We start from the raw sequence: 24,100 nt of genomic DNA on the forward strand, positions 1-24,100 counted from the left end.
ACCCACAGGTTAGAAAGTTACATGGGTTTCAGGTCATTTGAGTTTCTCTTAACGCAAGTATGATTGGCATTCCCTCTTGAGTCAAAGGCTTAACTGTGTGAGGCTTTCCTTCTTGCTCTGATGATCGCAATGACTTCATTCCTCTGGCAGCAAAGGGAGATGGTGCCACTTATGCCTGGAGTAATTAGCTGACCCCCCTCAAAGCGGTCACTCACCCAGGGTTAGACTTTCAAGTGTATTTGTCAGTCAATCCTTGATATAAATAGCCAGGCCCCGGAAGGGAGACCCCAAAGAGTAGCCAGTCAGGAGTCCCTCTCAAAAAGGATCTTTTTCTTTTTCTTGTTACTACCTCCCTCCCCCAGATATTTTAGTTTCCAGTGGTTCTACTGGCTTACACTTGGGAATTTCAATTTTCAACCCAAGAACATATAGTTCACTGTAGAATGAAGTGGGCTGATCAAATTCAACCATTTAAAAACGTTTCACTGCATGAATACTTTTGGGAAATAGTTTGGGAGGCTCAATTATTTGTACTCATGTGCTTCTGTAGAAAATGTAGTTTTGGTCAAACTGGCAGCAATATAAGAGCATTGAACATATTGTTGACTACATACTGTGTTTAGAAAATACCTGTAACTGATGGCTTTGGGAAGGGTCCAATAAAGTATCTGGGTGAGGAGGAAATACATTTACATATAGTTACCTAGAATATGTTTATATTATAATTATGTATATATCTAACAGAGAATGTCTAACCAAGAGCAACATTAAAGTACTTAAGAAAGTACTTAAGGGCCAGCAGAGCATGGGTAATGATCAGTCAGTGGTGTGTGCTGACCAAATGCTCCTGGACACTGAGTAATCCGAAGAGGATCTGGCCATAAACAGCGGCCATAACTGTGTTCTCAGTTGGCATACCATCACCACACCTAAGGCAGTCTTCAACCCCAACATTACATGGATGCAGAGCATGGCCTTCCTCTCTTTTAGTCACATTTTATTGCTTGAAAGAATATGTACCAATAAGAAATCAAATTCAACAAACCTGAATTTGTGACTCAACAAATCACAACAAGACAATCATGTGAGAACAAAAAAAAAAAAACAATCTATGGAAACAAATTATCTAGTTTTTTCCTATGAAATAATTTTCATTCTCTAATCTCTTCTCACTTTCTAACACAGATGTTTTTTAACACCTTTATTGTGGTCTGGTTCCTGTACAGTAAACTACACATATCTCAGGTGTACAATTGGATGAATTTTGGTAGATGTCTACACCCATGAAACCACTACAACAATCAAGATAGCTAACACTTCCATCACTCCCCAAGAGGTGCAAATTTTGAATTCCCAATTTATCCCTTCCCACCCTCTTTCACCTCTGGTAACCATAAGTTTGTTCTCTATGTCTGTGAGCCCATTTCTGTTTTTTTAGGTAAGTTTGTTTGTGTCTTTTTTTTTTTTTTTAGATTCCACATGCAAGTGCTAACATGTGGCATTTTTCTTTCTCTCTCTGTCTGACTTCACTTAGAATGATGATATCCAGGTCCATTCATGTTGCTGCAAATGGCATTATTTTATTCTTTTTTATGGCTAAGTAGTATTCCATTATATATATTATATATATATATATATATACACACCACTTGATTTATTTTTGATAAGGTACAGCAAATGAACCAAACTAAGACAAGAAAGCAAATCCAGCAACAAAGCCTTTCCCTAATCTCCCAGTTGATGGACCACACCTATAAGGGGTTGTGTCTAAAGTCACATGACAGTGGTGACACTCATAACCATACTGGAACCTTACAGGAGGATAAAAGCTGTTTGAGACAAAAATTGACTAAATGACAAGGAGGAATGATCCACCAAAGTCTAAACATGATACAATTCTGTAACAGGACTAGCAAAAGGAATATGTATTGTAAAGTTTTAACTATGAACACAACATTTCAGAGTTGAAATGAAAATCTGAAATGGAATTTTAAAATCTTCTTCCTCAGTCCTCAAAATTCAAACAAGATTGTTATAAAAGGGGGAAAAATACCCATTTATTGTCTCTGAACTCTCTCTTTGATAACTCTAAAATAGAAACTTATGAGAGGAAATGTATAAAAATGTTATATTCTGAGAAATGATATCTATATCTAGCAACGTGAGTGGCACAAATTGAAAAATCACTATCAAATGGGATTTTTTTATCAAAAGAAATATCCATAGAAATCAGTATTGAAATTTGCTTCCTATAATTTTGTGTTCAGAGATCTGGAGCTTAACAGCAATAAACTTAATTTAGAATGGTAATTTTGGATAACAATTTAGATTATAACCCTTTTCCTTCTACAAAGTAAATAAGTGACAAAATAGCAAACTCTTCCCAGGAGGAAGCAAGTTCAGAATATTAATTTGATTTGAGTTACATAATTACAGAGGGCAAAGTCATAGCTGCTTTTAATACATCAATTTGCTTCTTATAAATGTGATATTAAAACCTCTCTACTGCAAGTTATGAAAAAGGGTGATTTTATTCCAGTACTTAGTAATCCTAAAAAATGCATCTATCCGAAATTCCAGCACTCAATTCCACTAGAAATACCATAACTACGACAACCGAAAATAAATGCTGCTAGAAATCACATTTCAATCACTGAAATGTGATTTGCATTAAAATGGATTATTTGTTACTCTCTATTTTACATAAGTTAGCTTTATTGTGTCTTCCTCCTGAAAGTTCAGTAGTGTTAGAGATAAAAATTCTTTTCAATTTAAGAAAGAAGCTATATATAGTTGATATTTAAAAAATATGCTCATGGTCAAAAAGTCATGACAAATTATATTATTAAATAATCATTTGAGTATACAAACTTAAATGAATTTTAACATATGCCTTTTAATCTGTACTATTTAATAAGTAAACTGGGGAATAATGTGAAGATATTTTTAAAATGAGAAAGTTTTTAGGTAATCTCTAATTTAATACTGCATTCTTCTGCTGGCTAATTAATCTTGTGTTCATCAGGCTCTTGGAACCCTGGAAAAGTTTCACTTCTTTCTTCCTGAATATAAAAGTAATACGGTTATAATAATAAAACAACAGTAATAGTTAACAAAAATGTTACCATGTGCCAGGTACTTTTCCAAAGGCTTTACAAATACTAACTCATTTTATAGTTTCAATACCACTCTGACATTCATTCTATGATTAATCCCATTTTACAGATGGGGAAACTGATACATTGAGAGCTATGATGACCTGCCCCAGTTGACAAAGCCATTCAGTGAGGGATCTGGAATAAGAGGTCAGGTAGTTCAGTCCCAAAGTCTGTGCTGACAACATGCTATCGGTGATCCAGACTTTGGCTAATTTTTGTTATCTTTGAAGTTAAATCAAAAATTCAGGGTTGGGCCTTCTTGGCACTGCAGAGTAAATAGGATCTATTTGTCCAACCCTTACACCAAAACCATACCACCTTTATTATTACAGTTTATGTGTCTTGAAATCAGAAAATGTTAGCCTCCTTTCTTCCTAAATATGTCTTGCCTGTTTTAGGTCCTTAGCATTTCCACGTGAATTTCAGACTCAGCTTGTATTTCTCTTCAATGAAAGGATTCTGAGACCTTGACTTGGATTGTGCTGAATCTACGGATCAATTCTGGGGACACTGACATGTTAACAATAGAGACTCTTTTTACCCAGCAGCACAGTAGATTTCTTAATTTATTTATGTTTTCTTTGATTTCTCTCAGCAATGGAATTTTCAATATACAGCTCTTTCAAGATTGTACTGAGATTTAGCCCTAAGTATTTTTCATTTGTGATGCTATTGCAAATAACACAATTTCCTAATTATTTGAATTGTTTTTTGCAAGAATATAGAAAATGACTTTTGTATAGTATTGTGTATCTTAAAACCTTATTAACTTATGTATTAGTTTTACTTGATTTTAAAAATATCTCAGAAGATTTTCTCAAAGCCAATCATATTGTCTGTGAGTAAAGTCTGTTACTTCTTCCCTTCCAATCGGAGGCCTTTAATTCAATAGCCTTGTCCTACTGCGTCGGCCAGACAACTCCCAAGCAATGTTGAGTAGAAATGGTGGGAATCACACCCTATTTTGTTCCTAAACTCAGTAGAAAGTATTAAATCTTTCAGGATTAAGTATAATGTTAACTCCAGATTTTAGATAGAAGTCTTTCATAAGGTTGATAATTTTTGCTTCTATTCCAACTTTATGTCTCTTCATTATGAATTTTAAAGTGTGTTTCTTGTAATCATACAATGGGACTTGTGTTTTCACTCGATTTGACAGTCTCTGCCTTTTAATTGGCGTGTTTAGATCATTTATATTATTGTGATATTGATATGGTTAGGTTTGAATCTATCATTAATTGTTCACTGTTTATCCCATCTTTTATTTGTTCCCATTTAACTCTTTTTCTTCCTACATTTGGATTAGTTGATTATTTGTTTTTAATTCTATCTCATTTCTTTGGTTGGCTTAATGGCCCTAACTTAATTTTGTTACTTTTGTGGTTGCTTTGGGTGTATGGTATACATCTTTAATGTATCAGAGTCTACTTTCAAGTTACATTGCACATTCCTTGACTTCTTGAGTATGTCAAACAGTATGTACCACCTACAGTGCTTTGTTTACTAAATCGTTTCATATGATTTCAATGCAACAACTTGTAAACCTTGTTTAAATTTTTCACTCATTCCTTGAAGCTTGAGTGAGTACAACTCAGAAGGATAATTTATAAAAGACAAAATATCATAAAATTGATTCAGTAGCATACGAAGGGTCATACAATTATATTTTCATTTGGCAAATCTTCTTTATTATACTTCTGACCAAAGGACTGAAAAGCATTATTGAAAGGATCTATCTATCTGTTTCCATACATTTACTCTCTTTTTTAGTCATGGTCTCAACAGCATATATAAAGACGACTATATGAGTGTACTGTAACTTTGAGTAAAGGCAGAGTTACTCATTTATATAGCAGCTGACTGAAATTGGAGGACATGATTGAAAGATTTGGATAATTCTAAATATTAAGATAACTTCATTTTTGTGTTAATCAAATTTAATGGCTATTCACTGTGTACCCCTAAGTGGTTACACGTTATCTCCTCCCATAAATTTTCTTTTTAAACTGACAAGTTATTTTCGTTAAACTGCCAGAGGCTATGTCCAGGTAACATATTAGAATTTGCTCTTGGAAAATAATGAATCCCCTGAGCCAATGCTTATTTTAATGTCTAATTTAGAACACTGTTTATAATCATCAAGACAACCATTTGCTTATGCTGTCTCTGTCCTTCCTTAATCATATTCTTAGAATGACATTTTGTCCTTCCAACTTGCCCAGGAAAAATCAAAGATATTTTGATAACATTGTGAAATTTGGGTTTATAAATAAAATCATGTGAATATTAAAGGGTTATCTTTCATGTTTACAAACTTACTCTTAAAAAAAAACTTTACCTCAAATATTTTCCAGTGACTGCTGAGACTAATTAATTTGTAAAGAAATTTAATGTGTTTTTTTTAACATTAAAGGAGAATATATTGCATTAAGGAAAACAAGAATACGAGAAAAAAGACACAGTTCACCTCAGTATTACCAACTACTTTAAAATAATCTAATTTGAAACATAATAATGCACCTTGCCAACACTTGAATGAGAGGAATGAGGAAGTTCACTTTGTGTAAGTCATAATTTTGCTGTGAATAATGGTGTCCCACAACTTATAAGAAAATAAAGGGGAGCACTGAAGAATTTGTAATTTATGCTATTCACAGAGAAGGTGTGAGGTTCTCAGTCGACTGTAAAAGCATGTCTCTGATGGGAAAATGAGTCATGATCAATAGCAGTCATCTGCTTCACCAACCAAAGTCATACTTATGAATGTCACCAAAACGACGTCACCCTAAAGGCACCGATACACTACCCTTTCATTCTGAAGGCTAGAATGCAGAAGTGAACAAGTGAGATTCTAAAATGGATGAACATAGAATACAGGGTAGCTCCTTTAAGAGTCATTTTGGTCCTACTGATTGTACAGAAATAAAATTAGAGCTTATGGGAGCAAAAGGAACATTTTAAGATGGAAAAAAGGTAAAGTCTTCTTTTGAAGAGGGGAGGACCCTTGAAGGAAATACCTAAACGGCAGTTGCAAAAGAAATAAACACTCTGAGGAAAGCCAGAATTTATTCCTTTGCTTCATCAGTTTTAGAAAAGCTCTCAGAGAGGAGGGTATAGCTCAGTGGTACAGCATGTGCTTAGCAAGCACAAGGTCCTGGGTTCAATCCCCAGTACTGCCACTAAAAAAAAAAAATACATAAATAAGTAAAAAAATCTAATTACTCCCATCCCCCAAAAGCTCTCAGTCAATGTTAAGTCAATGTTAGGGTTTCATCTGGGAAACAGATCACTCAATGGAGCTGGAAAATAAATTTCTCTTCATGAAATGGACATCATTACTTAGCCGACTGAAGTGGGAATTTCTCATATTCTAAAGTATCTTCAGGTTTGCCAAAGGCAATAGGCCTGTTTGAGCTAATCAATTTGTCCGCATCAAAACAGTAAAAATACAGGGAGGATGTTTATCTCCCGGTGTTTCACTTTGTAGGTAACGACAAGCTATCATATTCCATTTGTCATTTTCCTAAGGGAAGAAAATCTGGGTGAATTATTTGTATGCTATATCAAAAGAAGATAACTGAGATTATAAAGAAAATTATTTTTTATATATTTCTTTATTTTTGGTTGTAATTTTTCATTAGAAGCTTTTTTGCCTCTGTCTACTTGATCTTAATTAATTTTATTATCTTACTCTTTGGGTTATTATGCCAGCTTCAAATTTCTGATTCAACAAAAGCAACAATCAAACTTCAACAGAACGGTCACTTCAAGAAATTTCTGGATTCTTACTTCATCAGTGTAATCCTTCTATAGTACGTGCGTGACATAAAAATTTGTCCTATAAGAAAATGTTTGCTTTATTGCAGAAGTCAAGTTCTTTGGGTTTTTTTTTCTTTGTTGTTGTTCTTCTGCTAGCTCATCATGCCACGTGATAAAACAACAAAAAAATACGTTAACGTAAGAATGGGAGAAAATATTTGCAAATGATGCCACAGACAAGGGCTTAATTTCCAAAATATATCAACAGCATGTACAACTCAATATAAATGAACAAACAAATAGCCCAATCAAAAAATGGGCAGGAGACGTAACTAGACATCTCTCCAAAAATACATACAGATGGCCAACGGGCACATGAAAAGATACTCAGCGTTACTAATGATTAGAGAAATGCAAATCAAAACTGCAATGAGGTATTGCCCTACACCAGTCAGACTGGCCATCAAGAAAAAGTCTGTAATAAATGCTGGAGAGGGTGTAGAGAAAAGGGAACCTTCCTACACTGTGGGTGGGGATGTAAATTGGTGCAGCCACTATGGAAAACCATATGGAAGTTCCTTAAAAAACTAAAAATACAGTTACCAAATGATCCAGCAATCCCACTCCTGGGCATATATCCAAAAAAGATAAAAACTCTAATTTGAAAAAAATACATGCACCTCAATGTTCATAGCAGCACTATTTACAATACCCAAGACATGGAAATAAACTAAATGTCCATTGAGAGATGACTGGATAAAGATGATGTGGTGTATACGCGCGCGCGCACACACACACACACACACACACACACACACACACACACACTGGAGTATTATTCAGCCATAAAAAAGAATAAAGTAATGCCATTGGCAGCAACATGGATAGACCTGAAGATTATCATACTAAGTGAGTAAGTCAAAGAAAGACAAATATGATATGGTATCACTTATATGTGGGATCTAAAAAATAGTGCAAATGAACTTATTTACAATCCAGAAACAGACTCACAGACATAGAAAACACACTTATGGTCCTAAATAAGTAAATATTTGATGGTTTTAAATTCTTAAGAGAAATTATGTCTATTTTAATATATTTACCACTAAAATATCAACAAAGGAATTACATTTATTTCCATAATATTTCGCATCATTGTGTAAACTAAATTTTCATCAGCAATATTTACAACGTGAATGAAGTTGGAGTAAGACTACAGTCATAATGAAGTTGAGAATATTTTATATAATCACTATTTTTTGCATATCTAAGTTCTTAAATTCTCAAAATATAGACATTACTAAAAACAAAGAACAAGAATTTTCCCCTTGGAGTCCATGTTCTTTAAACACATACCGTTACTTTTTTAGCATCTGTATAGATGTTTGCATCTTCAGTGCAGCAGACCATTATTTTCGAAAGCTTAGTGATCACATACCTGTCTAATTTGTTGAACACACACACCTTACGCAAGAAAACACAAAGATAACTTTGACATATACACAGTTTCAATGAACATATTATCTTAGAGAAAATTAATCATCATTCTCATAAAAATTAAAAATAGAATTTATAATATTTACTTTCCACTCCACCCATGATAACCTCATATAACTCTTAAGTCCCATATACTGCAATGAATATTACTACAGTGGTATGAGTAGTAATTATAGTATTGACCCGTGACTGTAATGCACAAAGCAACTAGATCTTACCGTAGAGTTAAAAGCAGGACACCAAAATGAAAATTATTGACAATTTATTAACACTAGTCTTAAACATTTACTTGGAAAATATGTGTTTAATTTTTTTTTGGTAGTATCATACACTCAATTTCCAGCACAGGCAAGGTAGCTGAAGCACAGATTGGAAACTGCTATAAATAATTTTTAAGAAAACTATAAATTATTGTAACTTTGCCATACCTAAACCTATTTAAATTCATAACCTTAAAATTAAAGTGATTCACCATAGATACATGTTGAAGGCAAAATATATTGCTCTAGCAATTTAGCAAGATAAAATAATTTATAGATCAATCTTTTAAAAAGATATCTCATTCATCTTTAATAATGGTATTATACAGTCAAAAAGATTTTGTTTAGTTATTCAAACCCTGTTTATCACCTTCTTGAGTTGTTTATCAAGGAATCTAATTTCTCTGGGCTCAAAAGAACCTCTGCTTTGAGTTTTTATTTTTTCAGCATTCAGTGTAACTGTATCCCTGTAATATAATTTAATGTAAATGCTGTCTCCATTGTGGCAATGCAAAATTCCTTGTAACAATAACCCATTAAAGTGTATTAAAAGTATTTATCATGAACCTCATGAGAACCAATAACACAGCAAACAAAAACCTGGGATACATGATCAGTACAAATAATTCAGAAACTCTCTCTTCATTCATCTACATGTAAAGAAAAGCAGAAAAATAATTAAAACTAAAGAATAAAATTAAAATTTATTCTACAAAAATAACGAAGCATTGAAATTTAATCATTTCTATACCTAAAAATCAGAATAAAATCAATCTAACCATGAGTAAATTTCTCTAAATTCGCCAATATTGTCAAATTCATGTACTTGATGAAACTGAGCTTTTAACTTTGATGGCTGCTTGTCCCAGTCTCATATTCTAGGAGACAGACTGTCAATGGCATATAATCCTTCTAAAATCCTCTGTCAGACATTTTTCGATTTTACATATTCTTCTCAAATTAAATACTATCAATTGCTTACAAGTTTCCTCTTCCTAATTTTTATACCATGAAATTTCCTTTAAAGATATTGGTGCCTTTCCACCTCTGAGAGGAGTATTTTATTACTAGTTTTTAACCTAGAAATGTATAATTTATATGTATATATATAATTTATATGTAATTTATATATAATTTATAACCTTAGATTAGGATAAAAAGTGTTCTTCCATACATCTACTTTATTTTTGTTAAAAAGCATCTCTCTATTTCAGTATGTATTTCTAAAGAACAAAGACTTTAAAAACAAACATAACCCCTACACTACTATCTTCTATAAAAATTGCTAATAAAGCTTATTTTAAAAGTATCAAGTTAGTATTCATTTATCCAATCATAATTTTTTTACACTATTTCTTAGTATGAGGAGTGAAATGTGGTGCATGCGTTGCAATTGGTCCAAATGTTTCCCAAGTCTCTTTCAATTTGCAGGAAGTCCCTCAAACTCTTTTACTTCCTCACACTTTCTCTCTTGTTGGAGATGCCAAGACACGTTCCCCCTGTGTTGCGACAGCCCAGCTGTTGCTTATGACATCCCTCCTGTGTTGCTTAACATGTTCTTCCCTCTCCTGTAGTTTCCATAAAATATTAAATTACATCCAACGGCTTGATAAAAATCAGCTTCAACTTTCTTAGCAAATGTTTTGCATCAGGTGGCATTGTAAACATCTATCAGAGAATGAAGACTATTTGATGGATTTCAATTCACCGGAATTATTCCCCTTAAGGACACTCGCATCGTGCAGAGGGAATCATTTCAAGTTGGCTCCTGAGACCCATGGACCTAATCCTGAAGAAAACAGACCTCCTAATTTCCATTATGACAAATGCTTTGAGCTCAAAGTTTATATTTAATTTTTTTAATATTTATACTCCACTTTTCTTAAATAAATGATAGAATTGTATATTTTTCTCTGTGGTGCTTTACCACTTAGCAATATGCCATGGGAATAACTCAGTAACTCTATGACATTTGGCCTCTGTAGTAAATTACTCAGAAAGGACTTGAAATTTGACTCTTCTGCCATCTTGGTTCTAAGCAGTTTGTCCTGGTTTCAGTTGCTGTGTCATTCCTTCAGTGGCTGTGCCCTGCCCTCTTCCCTCCTTCTCATTACTAATAATTGAAGGCTTTTTGTGTATAGAGTTCCTACAACTGAATAAAAATTCCTGATCTACATTATCTTTCCTTAAGTATCTTATATAAGTTATTTGATTATCTCCGGCAAAAACCATTGCTGAGATAGTCTGATGATGTTTTTTGTCCCCTTGTAAGCTACTTGGTATTTTTGCCTGAATGCTCAGAGACTTTTTTGAAGTTTAATTGTTTTTATTAGAATATGTCTTAATACATTATTGTTGATTTTCCTAAGGACATGGTGAGCACTTTCTTTAGTTTCAAATTTTGCTTTTAATTCCAGAAAAACATTTAAAATTGTATTCCATTATGGCTTTTTACTCTGTTCCTTCATTTCTGAGAACTCCTATTGCACATGTGGTGGATTTCTTGGCCTGCATTCTATACACCTCCTCCTCTCAAATTCTAATCATGTTTCTCCACTTATATTTGAATTTAAGACATTACCATTTGTGTCTAGTTGCATTTTTATTTATCTTATTCTTTAGTTCAGAAATTTATTTTTATTTTTATACATAATTCTTTCATTAGTCATGCCACCTTTCTTTATGAATCTCCTTTTCCCCAATTTAATCATTCTGAGGTTTTCTATTTCTGAGTTACTTCAATACTTCTTTCTTTTTTTTAGCTTGCCATTAAATATGAGATTCCATGTTTTTCCTGTGCACATCTTTCTGCTTTCATTTTCATTCTGAAGCTTCACCTTTTCCTTAAAATATCTTCCTATGAAATTCAGCCAAAATCCTTTTCTGTTACTCATTTTTAAGTGAAATGAAACTTTCTTTACTTTTTAGCAAGGGGGTGTAAGGACCACGAATCCCTCTTTTGTTACTCTTCCAAAGGGATGAAAAATACAGACTGTTGGTGGGGAGGGTAGAGCTCAGTGGGAGAGCACATGCTTAGTTAGCACGCACAAGGTCCTGGGTTCCATCCCCAGTGCCTCCATTAAAAAGCAAAAATAAAAATAAATAAATAAATAGACCCTATGACCTCCCTCCCTCCCAAAAATAAATGAAATTAGAAAAAAAATACAGCTTCTTACTATCTGAGGTATGCCTTCTCTCTCAATGGCCCATTTAATTTAAATATGCCACTTATTTTGCCCCTGTTTTTTTCTCCATGGCTCAGTTTGGGGCTGTTCTCTGAAGTTTCTTTCATTGTCTAGCTCTGCGGTAGAATTTCAAGAGTTCAGAGGACCTAGACTTTTCCAGGATCTTTAGATCTTGAATTGGATCCAGTGGTTTCACCCACAAATTGAGAAATAAAATCACTGCTCAGTTTCAGCTTCTATTCTTAGATTTACCTGAAAAAAATACTGTTATTCAGGGATTTTCCTGTTCTTGTGCCATCAGATACTGCGTTTCCTTTTTTTCTGCTTTTCCCCCACAAATGTTGGTGGCACAAGGGTCTTGTAGCTTCCACTGGTTTTTCCCCACACACTTGCTCTTTGGGTTTGTGAAAGATAACTGTCACCTGGTTTGAGTATAGATATTGATTTGTTTGTGAGTATGTTGGTTTTTCTATCTTATTTGTACTGTTTTTATTCATTTTCTCTTTAAAGATGTTATTTATATCTTTTAATATCCCTATACCTCAAGGATAATTTAAACTTTAAGTAGTGTGTATTTTTGTCTTCTTTTAAACCTAACTGCTGAATGACTAGCTCATATGAAAAGTCTTTCCATATCAGCAGTACTTATTACGTGCGTGTGTGTGTGTGTATTTTTTAAATGAAAATAAAGCAGTGAACAGTCTAGAATACCAGATACCACAGAAAGTTCTAGTACACTAGAGCTTAAGAAATAATTCTCCTTTTGGAAATAAGTAGCCCACTGAATACTTCTTTTCCTCTTGTAATATAAGTGGAGTGAGGACCCAAAACTGACTGCCAGGGTTTATATAGGAAGAATGAGTTGAAGAACATTATTAAGTTCATAAAACCAAAGGAAAAATGCAGCTTGTACTTTCATTGCCAACGATTTTCAATAAGAGCCTACCTAAAATCAAGTGCAACTATGACTGTCAATGTAATATATATTTTATTTTTTAATGCTACGTACAAAACTGCAAATTTCAAACTAAACTGGGCTGAGCATGGCAAAACCTGGACAAGACTTAAGGCTATTTTTAATTCTTCTCTGAACAGGGAACTTCAATGAAAATATTTGAGAACCCAATACCTTAAAATTTCATCTGTACATATGTGGACAGATCTGACCCTTCATTGATAGTGTGGGTAACCTGGAAATGAACTGTTTGCTTTATGTGCTCTGTGTCCTTACTGACATCATACCTGTGCTAGTCTTCTGTTGACTATGTGATTAGTTGTGCAGTGTGAAAATCCGTGTTTACTCTAAAACCACTAATTTTCATATATGCTTATATTCACCATATATCTTTAGTCAAAACTTCCAGTTATATATTTTTAACGTACTTTTTTTTTTTTTTACTATCAGAGCATGTTTCCATGTGGGTGTGTGCATGCAATATCAAACTAATTAATGCTTATTGGCAACATGTTTTCTTAAAGGCATCAGCAAATAACCTGCTGAAATAAATTAATATTTAACTCTCAACTAATCAGTTTGACAGATGTGAAAATTCACTTGTCACCACACAGGGCAATCCACAAGACCCTTTACCTTAGGGTATTAACAACATGTCTTCGAGATAACTAAGATTGAAAAGTGATGATTTTTTTTCTTTTCCTTTTGTGACTTGAAGTTACCTTCTCTGACCTACAACTAGAATTCTGTTAAAATACTTGGACAAATGATGAAAACTGTAACTTTTTTTGCACATATGTATCTGGCAAATTATATCCTCAAACCAAGGAGTTAGACAATCATCAAAATTTAACCATAGTCACAAATTATAATCTAATTTCACTAAGTATGGGTTATAGTCCCCCTTCTTTTTGAAATATTATATAATAACTAACCAGCCATAATTTTGATAGCACATAATTTAACAACGTTAAAAATATAAAGATACATGAACAAATTTTAGTAACAGATGCAATAAAATATTAGGGATAGCAATAATACTTATTTTCCAACTTTGATATGATCAACTGGAATGTATTATGTGACATTTGGGGAAGAGGAGGGATTTTTGTTGCTCTTTTGTAACATGTATAGCACTGAAGAAACCTTCCAAATAACTTTTAAGATATGCCCAATTTATCTAACATCCTTCTCTGAATCTGTTTCACAAAGTGTATCAAATATTTTCTAGTCAAATAAACTGTCATTGACTACGTTCTCCAAAACTGTGAATAAGTAACATTATAAGGAAACACGACTAGATTTAGAAATTAACCTGTAATGCGCATGCAATATGCCAGGGAGGACAAACAGTCCCCAGATTCACAATCTAAATCCATCTGTCCTCCGTCAGAAACAAGAGCTGAATGGTTAATCTGTGTAGCACCACTAATACAGCACAAGAGAAAGATCTTTCTGAGAGAAAGATCAGAAATCGAAGCAGAAAAGGTAAAACAGGAGTATGACATATTAACAGACTTGTGGACTTTCATAATAAATCAGTTTCTGGGACTTTTCCTAATAAAGCCATTATAAGAAATATTAAACTAACAGACTGCAATGCCATAGATAAGGTTCTATTAATATTATACACAGATTTCACATTGTTGTTTATTTTAAGTGAATATGCATATGTAGATATAAAATACTTCTGTAAGAAGTAAAATTCTTTGAGTGAGAGAGAAAAACATATTATCTTCTGAAATAAATCCTCCACGTTCCATTAGAGGAAAAGACTCCTTGGAGTCTCCACAAAAAGATATGCATTGAACTTAATAACTAGAGTTTAATTTACGGTAGAGGAGAAAAAAAGGAGGTAGTATTTTGGGGGAACAGCCACATGAGATCTACCACTAAACTGTCAGAGCTGAGAAATGAGGAATCTGTTTAACATCAGATGGGAGGGAGGAGAGAGGACTTTCTGTAACACCACTTTGGGGCACCAGCAATGAAACAAGGATGCTGCAACATCTGTTCAAAGTCTGATGTTAATTCTTTGGTGCGTATTCCCTGAGAACAGTATAATTTTCTAAAGCATCAACCCTAGAGGGTGCAATTCTTCAGAGAAGGTTACATTTTCCGCTCATTTATCGAGTTTGGAAAATGCCACTGCTAATTACCTGGAAATATTAGACATTCCATGAATCAATTTGGTAGGACTATTTAAAATGATGCAGGTGGTTTCATTTATCTAACAAATCTAATCTCTCTGACTGGGGAATCAGAATCTCCAGTCTGCTTCGGAACTTTGGGATCCTAATTTAGGAGCATTGCTGGAAAAGTATTCTCTCAAACCTTAGTTTAGAAATGATTATTTCCATAATAAAAATGAAATGAGTCTTTCATCAAAATAATAGATGTTATTAATATCAAATAAACCACACCAAAAATCAGAAAGTAAATATATAACCAACACATTAGGAGTACTTCTTTCTAACTTTCTTAAAAAACGTATTATCCTCTGACAAATGTACTGCATTAATGAAAGAAGATGATGTAAATGTCTTGTGCTTTAACTTCTGGTGAATAATTCCCAAATTCTCTATTGTGAAGTTATATAGCCATACAAGGACTTATATATGCAACTTCATAGCAGCCTTATTTATAATATCCCATCTAAGTCACCATCAATAAAAGAATGGATAAACAAATTGTGACGTAGTCACACAATGGAAAACTTCTCAGTGATGTAAAAGAACAATCGATACATGCAGCAACATGGATAATCCTCAGAAAGCATTATTTTAAATGGAAGAATATAGGAACAAGGCTATGTATTGTATAAATCAATTTATGAAATTCTAGGAAAAGGCTAACAGAAAGCAGATCAGTGGTAACCAGAGACCAGAGGGCAGTGGGGCCCCCCAAATTTTTGGTGTGACAAAAATGGTCTTTATCTTGACTGCGATGATGCAAGCATGACTACATATGTGCTTGCACGCCTGAAAGTGGTAGATTTCCGTGCTTGTAAGTTACATCCTAATAAAAATGAGACACAAAATATGAAAGAAAGAAAATTAAGAAAGACTGGAAAAAACATTCAAAATGCGTTAGAAGTGCTAAATGACGGAAATAAAATATTTTTAAGACATGCAAAACATAAAAAGGGAGGAGAAAAAAAGCGAAAACAGCAAGCCTACTATTGAGAAAGAGGCAGCAGCAAAAGAGGGAATTATAAGCTTAGAAACGTCAACCTTAAAACTTTGGGAGACACCCCGAGTTCTCATACTCAAATTATACACCTGCAGTTTAGAGGCGCTTCACCTGGTATAAAGCACTGGGAAGAACACTGGCACCCCAGTTTGCAATCTGTCTCAAAATCCTGACCTCACAAAGCGAAAACAATTAAACATTACTATTTTTCAAATTAAAACAAATATTCAGTTTGAGCAAAAAATATATGAAACAGTACATATTTTTATTCCTTTTTTAAAAAATTTTTTTGGGGGGAGGGTAATTAGGTTTACTTATTTTTAGTTTTTTTAATTTGTTTTTTTTTTAATGGAGGTACTGGGGATTGAACCCAGGACCTTGTGTGTGCTAAGCACAGGCTCTACCACTAAGCTATACCTTCCCCTCCAAAACAGTACATATTTTTGCAGATAACATTTAAAAATATATTTATAAGAAGTCTAAGTGATTTGTGATATTTAAATATTAAGAAAAAAAGTTGCATGAAAGCACTTCCTGTGTTGGTATTTGGAATGCTTATCCTGTAACTGGCTTGAGTGCTGGTGACAGAGAACGTCTCGTGAATGCATCCCTGAAAGCACATAAAACACTGTCTGGGCTGCAAAACATCAATAGTGTAATCGACTGTGTTCAGAGCAAAATATTGTGAAACAAAACTCATTATTTTACGGCAAAGAATAGAAAAATGTAAGCATACGAAGTTTTCTCTGCCCTCTGGCCACCTCTCTGCCCCCGCTGTGCCCTGTACATCTGCACTGAACACCAACCAAGCCTCCCCCGTGGGCAGAAATACCTGCTCAATCTTAAAGAGCAACATTGTCCTTGCACCATGACAACTCCCTACAGATAACATTCCTTCTTGAGACTGTAAGGGGTCACATGACCTACCACAATGATGCTTAGAGCGGAATTGTGGAAACTGCCAATAATATGTCATTTACTGCATAGCCCTCTATCTCAAAAACTTACATCATTGTGTTTTGACTTCTATCTAATGAGCAGAACAGTATCTCTGAGCTTTCTGAGAGGCAATTCCCAAGTCATAAACCTCAATTTGGCTCAAATAAAAATTCCCACTTCTTTCTTAGATAGGCTGATTGATTTTGCATTGACAATGTATATGATTTCATGTGTGTCCTGCACATTTCATCTTCCTTGGTCTTTTTAACATTTAAAAATACACTTATAAGGAGTTTAGGTGATTTGTGATATTTACATATTAAGAAAAAAGTTGCATGAAAGCATTTCCTGTGTTAGTATTTGGAATCCTTATCCTGTAACTGGCTTGAGTGCTGGTGACCGAGAATGTCTTGTGAATGCATCCCTGAAGCGTATAAAACACTGTGTGTGAACCAACACACACAGGAAACAAAAGTGAACTCAGAAACGTTATTCCGAGGAGCTTCTGACTTCTTTGTCTTTCCCTGGGCTCTATTTAGCATCGCTGACTCCAGGCAGATAGCAGAGGTTCTCTACACTTTATCGAGGGTTGTCAAGAGCTCAAATGAATTTTCTAGGATTCATGACAACTCTACTCAGCTAAGGAATTAGATATTTATGACTGATAAAATGACTATTCAATTTCTGAATGACTAATTCAAAAACTAATAAGGAGAAAGAATGCCAAGTCAACCAAACATCACTGCAACTAACAGAATTCGGGACCTGAATTAGTGGTGATGTGCACTCGAGTTGAGTACAGGGTTTCTCTCTTCAGCGTTTCCCACTCTGGGTCCATTATCCTCTTAATTGTATCTCCAAATGCCCCAAGCTGTGCTAGAACAGTGTCCAAGTTTCTCTTCAAAGATCATGGCTTATATCGGGGTCAAGTTTCAACAATTTAAAACAAACATTTAAGGGGGAGGGTAGAGCACATGCTTAGCATGCTTGAGGGTCCTAGGTTCAATCCCCAGTACCTCCTCTAAAAATGAATAAATAAACCTAATTACCTCCCCCTCCCAAATAAGCAAGCAAACAAACAAAAAGCAAACAAACAAAAATAAAACAAACATTTAACAGCATCTCTCTGAAAACACACAAATAACAACAACCACCTTTTCATCAAAGGCTTTTCCAAGAGAATAAATACCATTACTATTTGACTCTTTTGACAGCAGTTACCTCTTCATTTGACATTCAAATTACTAACAATTTTTTTTTAAAAAAAGTATTATGTCTTACAATGAGTAAAATAAAACTACTTAGAAAATTTTTCTTTCTAATATCCTATTTTATTAGAGCAATGATATATTCATATGGGTCAACTACTTTGGTTACTAGCTATATGGACAAAGCAAAGTGAGAAAAAGCAAATACTGATATTTAAAATATATTTATATATATAAACAAAAAGACTAATTTACCCATGTCTTACCATCTACTGAGATAGACCACTAAATATATATGTAGCACTAAATCGGATAAACTATACTGATAGTATATAAATGGAAACCATTACACTGAATCACCTTAGGATTCTGCTTAGATATTCTTCTCTAAGTACAAGAAATTGGTTAAAAAAAAGAAACAATGTCAATGGGCACAAATATTGTCAATAATCGTAATGATGGATGCATGGTATAACTTGGTCCCATATCTAAATCCCACCGTTTATAAGAAATGACTTAATAAAGCATGAAACTCAGTTAATGCTCTCAGCACACAAATGCCATATGGTCCTTTTCTTGGGTGAGACAAATCTTCAAGATTCAACTTGGTCAAAAGAGAGAGGCTAAGAAAGAACGCTGTTCCAGGCTTGGGCCAGGGCAGCACTTGCAGTGTGGTGCAATTTACTTCCCCTTCCGGGAAACTTCTAGCATCCCTGATAAAATGCCAGAGCACTCTGTCAGGTTGTAATAAAATTAAAAAGCCTTACAGAGAAATTAAAATTACCTTCTCAATTAACCTTGAGTTTTATGACATTAAACCAGATATTCAAAGGTACAAAGATCTTAAACCAGCTTTATGGTTAACCTGATACTTTTTAACTAGAACATTCTGCTTTTGTGCCTGGTCCTTCATAAAATGCCCCTACCAAGAAGATATGTTTAAACTGCCTTCCTTGGAAGCTATTTCCTTTATGGTAATTTTGAGATAAAGCACTGACACATGTTTTAATCATTTGATTTCAGAATACATTTGAACAAATTCAAAATAAGTCACAAGTAAAAACAAAGAAACAAAACAAACCAACCTCCAGAAATTATCAAACTCTATACTAATTGCCATGAGAGGGCAGTAGAAACACAAGAAGAGAATAATCCCAGTATCTGGAAAAAGGCTAACAATGTTGAAAATCATTTATTTTACACGTAAAGGAGGAGGGCTGTGTTCTGGTTACCTGCTGTTGCATAGCTAATCATGCCAGCCTGAGTTGCCTGAAATAACCACCGTTTTATTATGACGCGTGGACCTACCGGTGGGGGATTCGGACGCAGCACAGTGAGGATAAGTTGTACCTGCTCCCCGAGTCCGGGGTTGTAGACAGGAGGCCTCAAGCATCCCGTGATCGCCGATCCTGGCGAGTTCTTTCCGCGCACAAGCAGCGCCTGGGCCAGGCGTCCGGGAGGCCGGGCTCCACCGGGACCTCCCACCGGTGCCCGCACCTCCGGCTTCCTCGCAGGAGGCGGACTCAGGATTGCCAGGCCCCTTGCAGGGCAGCGGAGACTTCGCACAGGTGATGTTCTTGCCAGTGAGGCCGACAGTGCACTGCATTTCCCAGCCCACCCTCAGAAACTGGGAAGCCCCCCTCCCCTGCCGTCTGTCTGTCCAGATTCCTGGGGGAGACAATTAGACCCCATTCGTCTCTTAAAAAAAAAAAAAAAAGTCAAAGATTTCGCAGCCATCTTCAAGCTGCCACAGAGTGTGGAATTTTAAATGTCCCCTTTCTATATTGATTATATCTCATTTGAATCTTGGTTGTACGATTTTGAGGTGGACAAGTACAGCCCAAGATGAAAAGAGAGGCCTTCCTCAGTAGCAAAAAAGATACACATCATTATAATTCTGATTTAAAAGACGTGAAGCGTTTAGAAATTTCTCTGTCTTCATACAGTCTACTTTTTAATAGCATAATAAATTAAAAAAATTCCCACAGCATGGGGTGAGCAATCTTGATTCTGTGACTCCCTCATTTCACTCCTCGTGGGAAATAAGGGTGTAGTCCAAGTGACAAGGGACAAAACAGGGAAAACTATTGCACTAATAACGTTAAAATATATTTTTGTATATAATCCTTGGTTTATGGCTGAGACATTACGTCCTTGAAAGTTTTCAAACAGCAGGTCTTAATTACATAAATGATAAAATAAATCTATAAAATAAATTTTTTTGAGTTGTGAATAATGTTGGACTATGTTAAAATAATACATAAGGATTTAAAATAACAAATATATATAACATAAACCATCACCACATCATGCTGTCATTCCAGAATGCCACCTGCCATGTCAGTCAACAAAGGCTGTGGAAGCCACGAGCCATCAGCCACTGCAGCTGTCCCCAGTGGTGCCCCCGAGGGGACTCAGGATGGAGAGGAGCAGCATGCTGGTCCTGGATAGTTAAGGCGCACATCAAAGTGATAATTTCAACAAGCCTAGACCCTCCCATCTTCCCACACACAGCAAGCGCTAAATTCACTCGAGATGCCTGGTTTTCTTAATGAACAGTAATCTTTTGACATTGCAACCACCTGGTTTTGCTGGAAAAATCTCCTGTGTCCTGTCTCCTCCTTTACCTCTAAAGAAGAGTTACTCAGAGATACGTGAGAGGCTGACTCCCAGGCTTACGTCCTCAGTTTGCCTGCTGAATAAAATATAATTCTCAACTAATTGCCTACACTGGGCAATAACTTTTTCAGTCCATACCAGCTTATGAATAGTAGAACCTGGATAGATTTATGCCTTTCTAAGGTCAAAGCACAGTCTGTCATAAGTGACACACAATATTTATACATAAAAGGGTTGAAGATGCTAATATGAAAAAAAAAAGATTTCTCACTAACATCATGATATATTTCACTCCTGAACTCAAATCTAACTATTTTAATTGGTGGGTCACTTGGAGTCCAAATTAGGCTGAAATAACCTTGCTTTGGTTCACCATTAAAACATGGGTTTCATTGTGTTCTCACAAAATAGATGTTTGTTATGCAGTGGTCCTTATCGCATATGCCACTGTTCGGCGGCGGGGGGGGGCTTTTAGTCTGGCACCCTAACTTCTCAGGATTCACATCAGAGAAACAGAAATGCAGTGAATAAATAAAAATAAAATCCTACCCATCTCTAATTTATGATACAGTCCCTGTGATTCACAAACTCAAGTGGTATTTAAGCAAAGTATTATGCTGATTCCTCGGTCTCTGGAAAGGAAGATGAGATGGAGGTTCTTTTCCATAGAAGGGAGCTTGAAAAAGAAATATTGTTGATCTACTGTGCAGTTTACAAGGGACAGAGCTAAAATGAAAGTCGGAGTGTCTGGGCTCTTGATTTTGTGGGATTACAAATCGCTTTGTTGTTGGGGCTGTTACAGAGTTGAATGAGGAGTTTATGTAACCAGCCCCGGCCTGACTGACAAGCAGTGTGCATGGCCTCACCCCTTCAGGCCTGGGGGGGCTACCTTGCTGTTTGATGTGTGGCGCAGCCCAGAAGCCAAGCGAGGGATGGATGCTGGGCACGGGGTTCACACCCACACTGCCCGCCAGGCAGGCAGCAACACTTTGAAGGTTTTAGTTGATTTTATTGTTGATGAAAATCAATCTTGCCGTGAAATCAGAAAGGATTTACTAAAGTGGCCATCACCAAATACAGAAGATAGATTATAAGATAGAAACGGCTCCTGGTATTAGCACATCAAAGAGAGACAGGCTTGCCTTCAGAATTCTCATACGTTTTCAAATAGAACACCGTCAAAGAGCGCTTCACTTTAAAAATGTAACCACCAGCATGTTTTAAGGCCCCATCGCATAATCTCAACCAAGCTCACAAATAGAAATGCCAACATAGCTTTCATTACAACATACTTTAGTGGCAACCTGGCTGGCCATTTGTGATTTCCACTTAAGGACAATGGGTACACAGGCAAGAAATTTGCTTTCCTGCTTTTCTGTCATTTCCTCACGTATCGGATGTTTCCAGGCTTTGACTTTTCTAACCTCTCCAACCATTTTTCTTGCAGAACATGTCGGTCCCTCACTCTTTTCAAAGATAAGCCTTTAGAACCACTGCCTTGTCTGTTTCCCCTCACCGATCTCTGCCATCAGCAACACTAAAAATAGTGGCACCCTCCCTGAAGCTCCACCTTACCCCTGAAGATTGCTCAGAAACAACTGCCAGTGAGGCCCCCAGCTGCGTGGTTCCTGAGATCTGGCTGCCCATATGGTGCATGAAGGACTTAGCCTTTCAAGAAATTTCTGAGCTGCAGTTAATTTCCTAAAGTATTTCAAAATATTGCAAACACGCTGCTGTGTATTTTACTTTCTGGATTTCTCTAGGAATGCCTTTTATCCTCACAACTGAAAAGTGAGCTTCTGTTGTAATAGCCTTTAATGAACAAGAATATGAAAACAAATCTATGTATGTCTATGCAAGACTGGGACGTTACACTGTACACAAGAAACGGACACATTGTAATTGACTAGACTTCAATTTAAACAAAAAAAGCTGTTTAAGGGGAAAAATTTTTAAAAAGAAAACAAAAAATAACAAGAGAAAATATAGACGAGACATCAGGAAGTGTCATAAAGTAGTCCCAGAGCATAAAAATCATAGGAAATTATTGGAAAAGAGTTCGGGCGTGCCTGTAAATGTGGCCATTGGTGTTACGGGTAACTTTGTGTGTTAAGTATCAGATTCAAAGTTCATACCTTTGCTTTATCTCTCATTGATCCTTTGCCCAGGATAGACATTTTAGCACCTGTTTCTTCCTGTAGCCTCTTCAAGGAGTTTCCTCTTGGTCCAAGCAATTTCCCCACAAAATTGAACTAGGAAACAAAATCAATACAATGTTTTAAAGTAGAGAAAAGGAATAATTTACACCAAGCATAACTGACAGGTTATAGGTTTTTCAAACTTTACCATGGAGAAGAGAGTTATGCCCTTCACATACCCAGACAGACAGACAGACACACACACACACACACACACACACACACACACACACACACACACGGAACCATCTCAGACCTCTAAGCTCAGACCCACTTTTTGAAAGATGCTTCTTCTTAAAGGAATGCTCAAGTGAGTAACATGCTGAATGTATCACTGACTTAAATAATCACATAAATTAATTATTTAAGAAAGAAACTAGGGAGGAACGCTGTAGTTGACAAAATTTTTAAAGGCTTTTTCTCTCCAACCAGATCATTGAAATTAAAAACAACCCTAACATGCCTATGTACCTCCAAAATTGCAAACGTGAATATTTTAAATGTATTTTTAAAGTAAAATTTAATATTCATGTTTGATAAGCACTGTCTGTGTCCCTAACAATGTATATTTCAAATTTCATGATTGGGAATAAAAAGATTTAACTCTTCTTTAATCTTACTTTCTCTGTGTTAAAGAGTTGTTCGAAGGATCAGCAAATAAAAGATGTGCACGCACACAGAAAATTTTAAAATGCTAGAGACAGCATATATACAAAACAGTGTGCCTAATTGGAAAATTCTGGAGCACAGGGCAGTCTGTCTAGTTTGTTTATTCATCCTGAAATACGGTTAAACACAGGTGAACTCAGAGCAGTTATCACAGTATGTTGCCAGCTACCAAAAGGAGCATTACCACACCAAGTGACTCAGGCAGTCACCCACTGATTAATGTTAAAAATATGAAAAGGCTTAAATTGCACCAAAACCTATGTTGGGCATATAAAATAAAGATGAATAAAGTTAAGTAACTTCCTTCTAAATCAGAGTTATTCTATTTTTTTTTTCAACCCATGATCCCACAGGAAGAAATAAATCACATTTAATGGGGAAAAACTAGATGCTTTTTCCTCTAAATCCAGGATGAAGTCAAGGATGTCTGTTCTCACCACATACCATCATTAGACAAATAG

General features: G+C 35.4%; 1 protein-coding gene and 1 long non-coding RNA gene across 4 annotated transcripts in view; one reads left to right on the forward strand and one right to left on the reverse strand.

Annotated features, from left to right (window-relative positions):
* Positions 1-24,100, reverse strand: part of KHDRBS2 (KH RNA binding domain containing, signal transduction associated 2) — a 512,181-nt gene that overhangs the window by 308,855 nt on the left and 179,226 nt on the right. For all 3 annotated transcript variants that reach the window (XM_072944681.1, XM_072944680.1, XM_006217887.2), the window contains exon 3: positions 22,908-23,024. In XM_072944681.1, coding sequence (XP_072800782.1) covers positions 22,908-23,024 — 117 coding nt within the window. The remainder of the gene's footprint in view (positions 1-22,907; positions 23,025-24,100) is intronic.
* LOC140687567 (uncharacterized) lies at positions 19,558-20,731 on the forward strand. Its single transcript, XR_012061952.1, has 2 exons — positions 19,558-19,721; positions 20,478-20,731. It is a non-coding gene; the product is annotated as an uncharacterized lncRNA (long non-coding RNA).

Source organism: Vicugna pacos, chromosome 20 (assembly GCF_048564905.1).
Source record: "Vicugna pacos chromosome 20, VicPac4, whole genome shotgun sequence".
Classification (NCBI taxonomy): Eukaryota; Metazoa; Chordata; class Mammalia; order Artiodactyla; family Camelidae; genus Vicugna; species Vicugna pacos.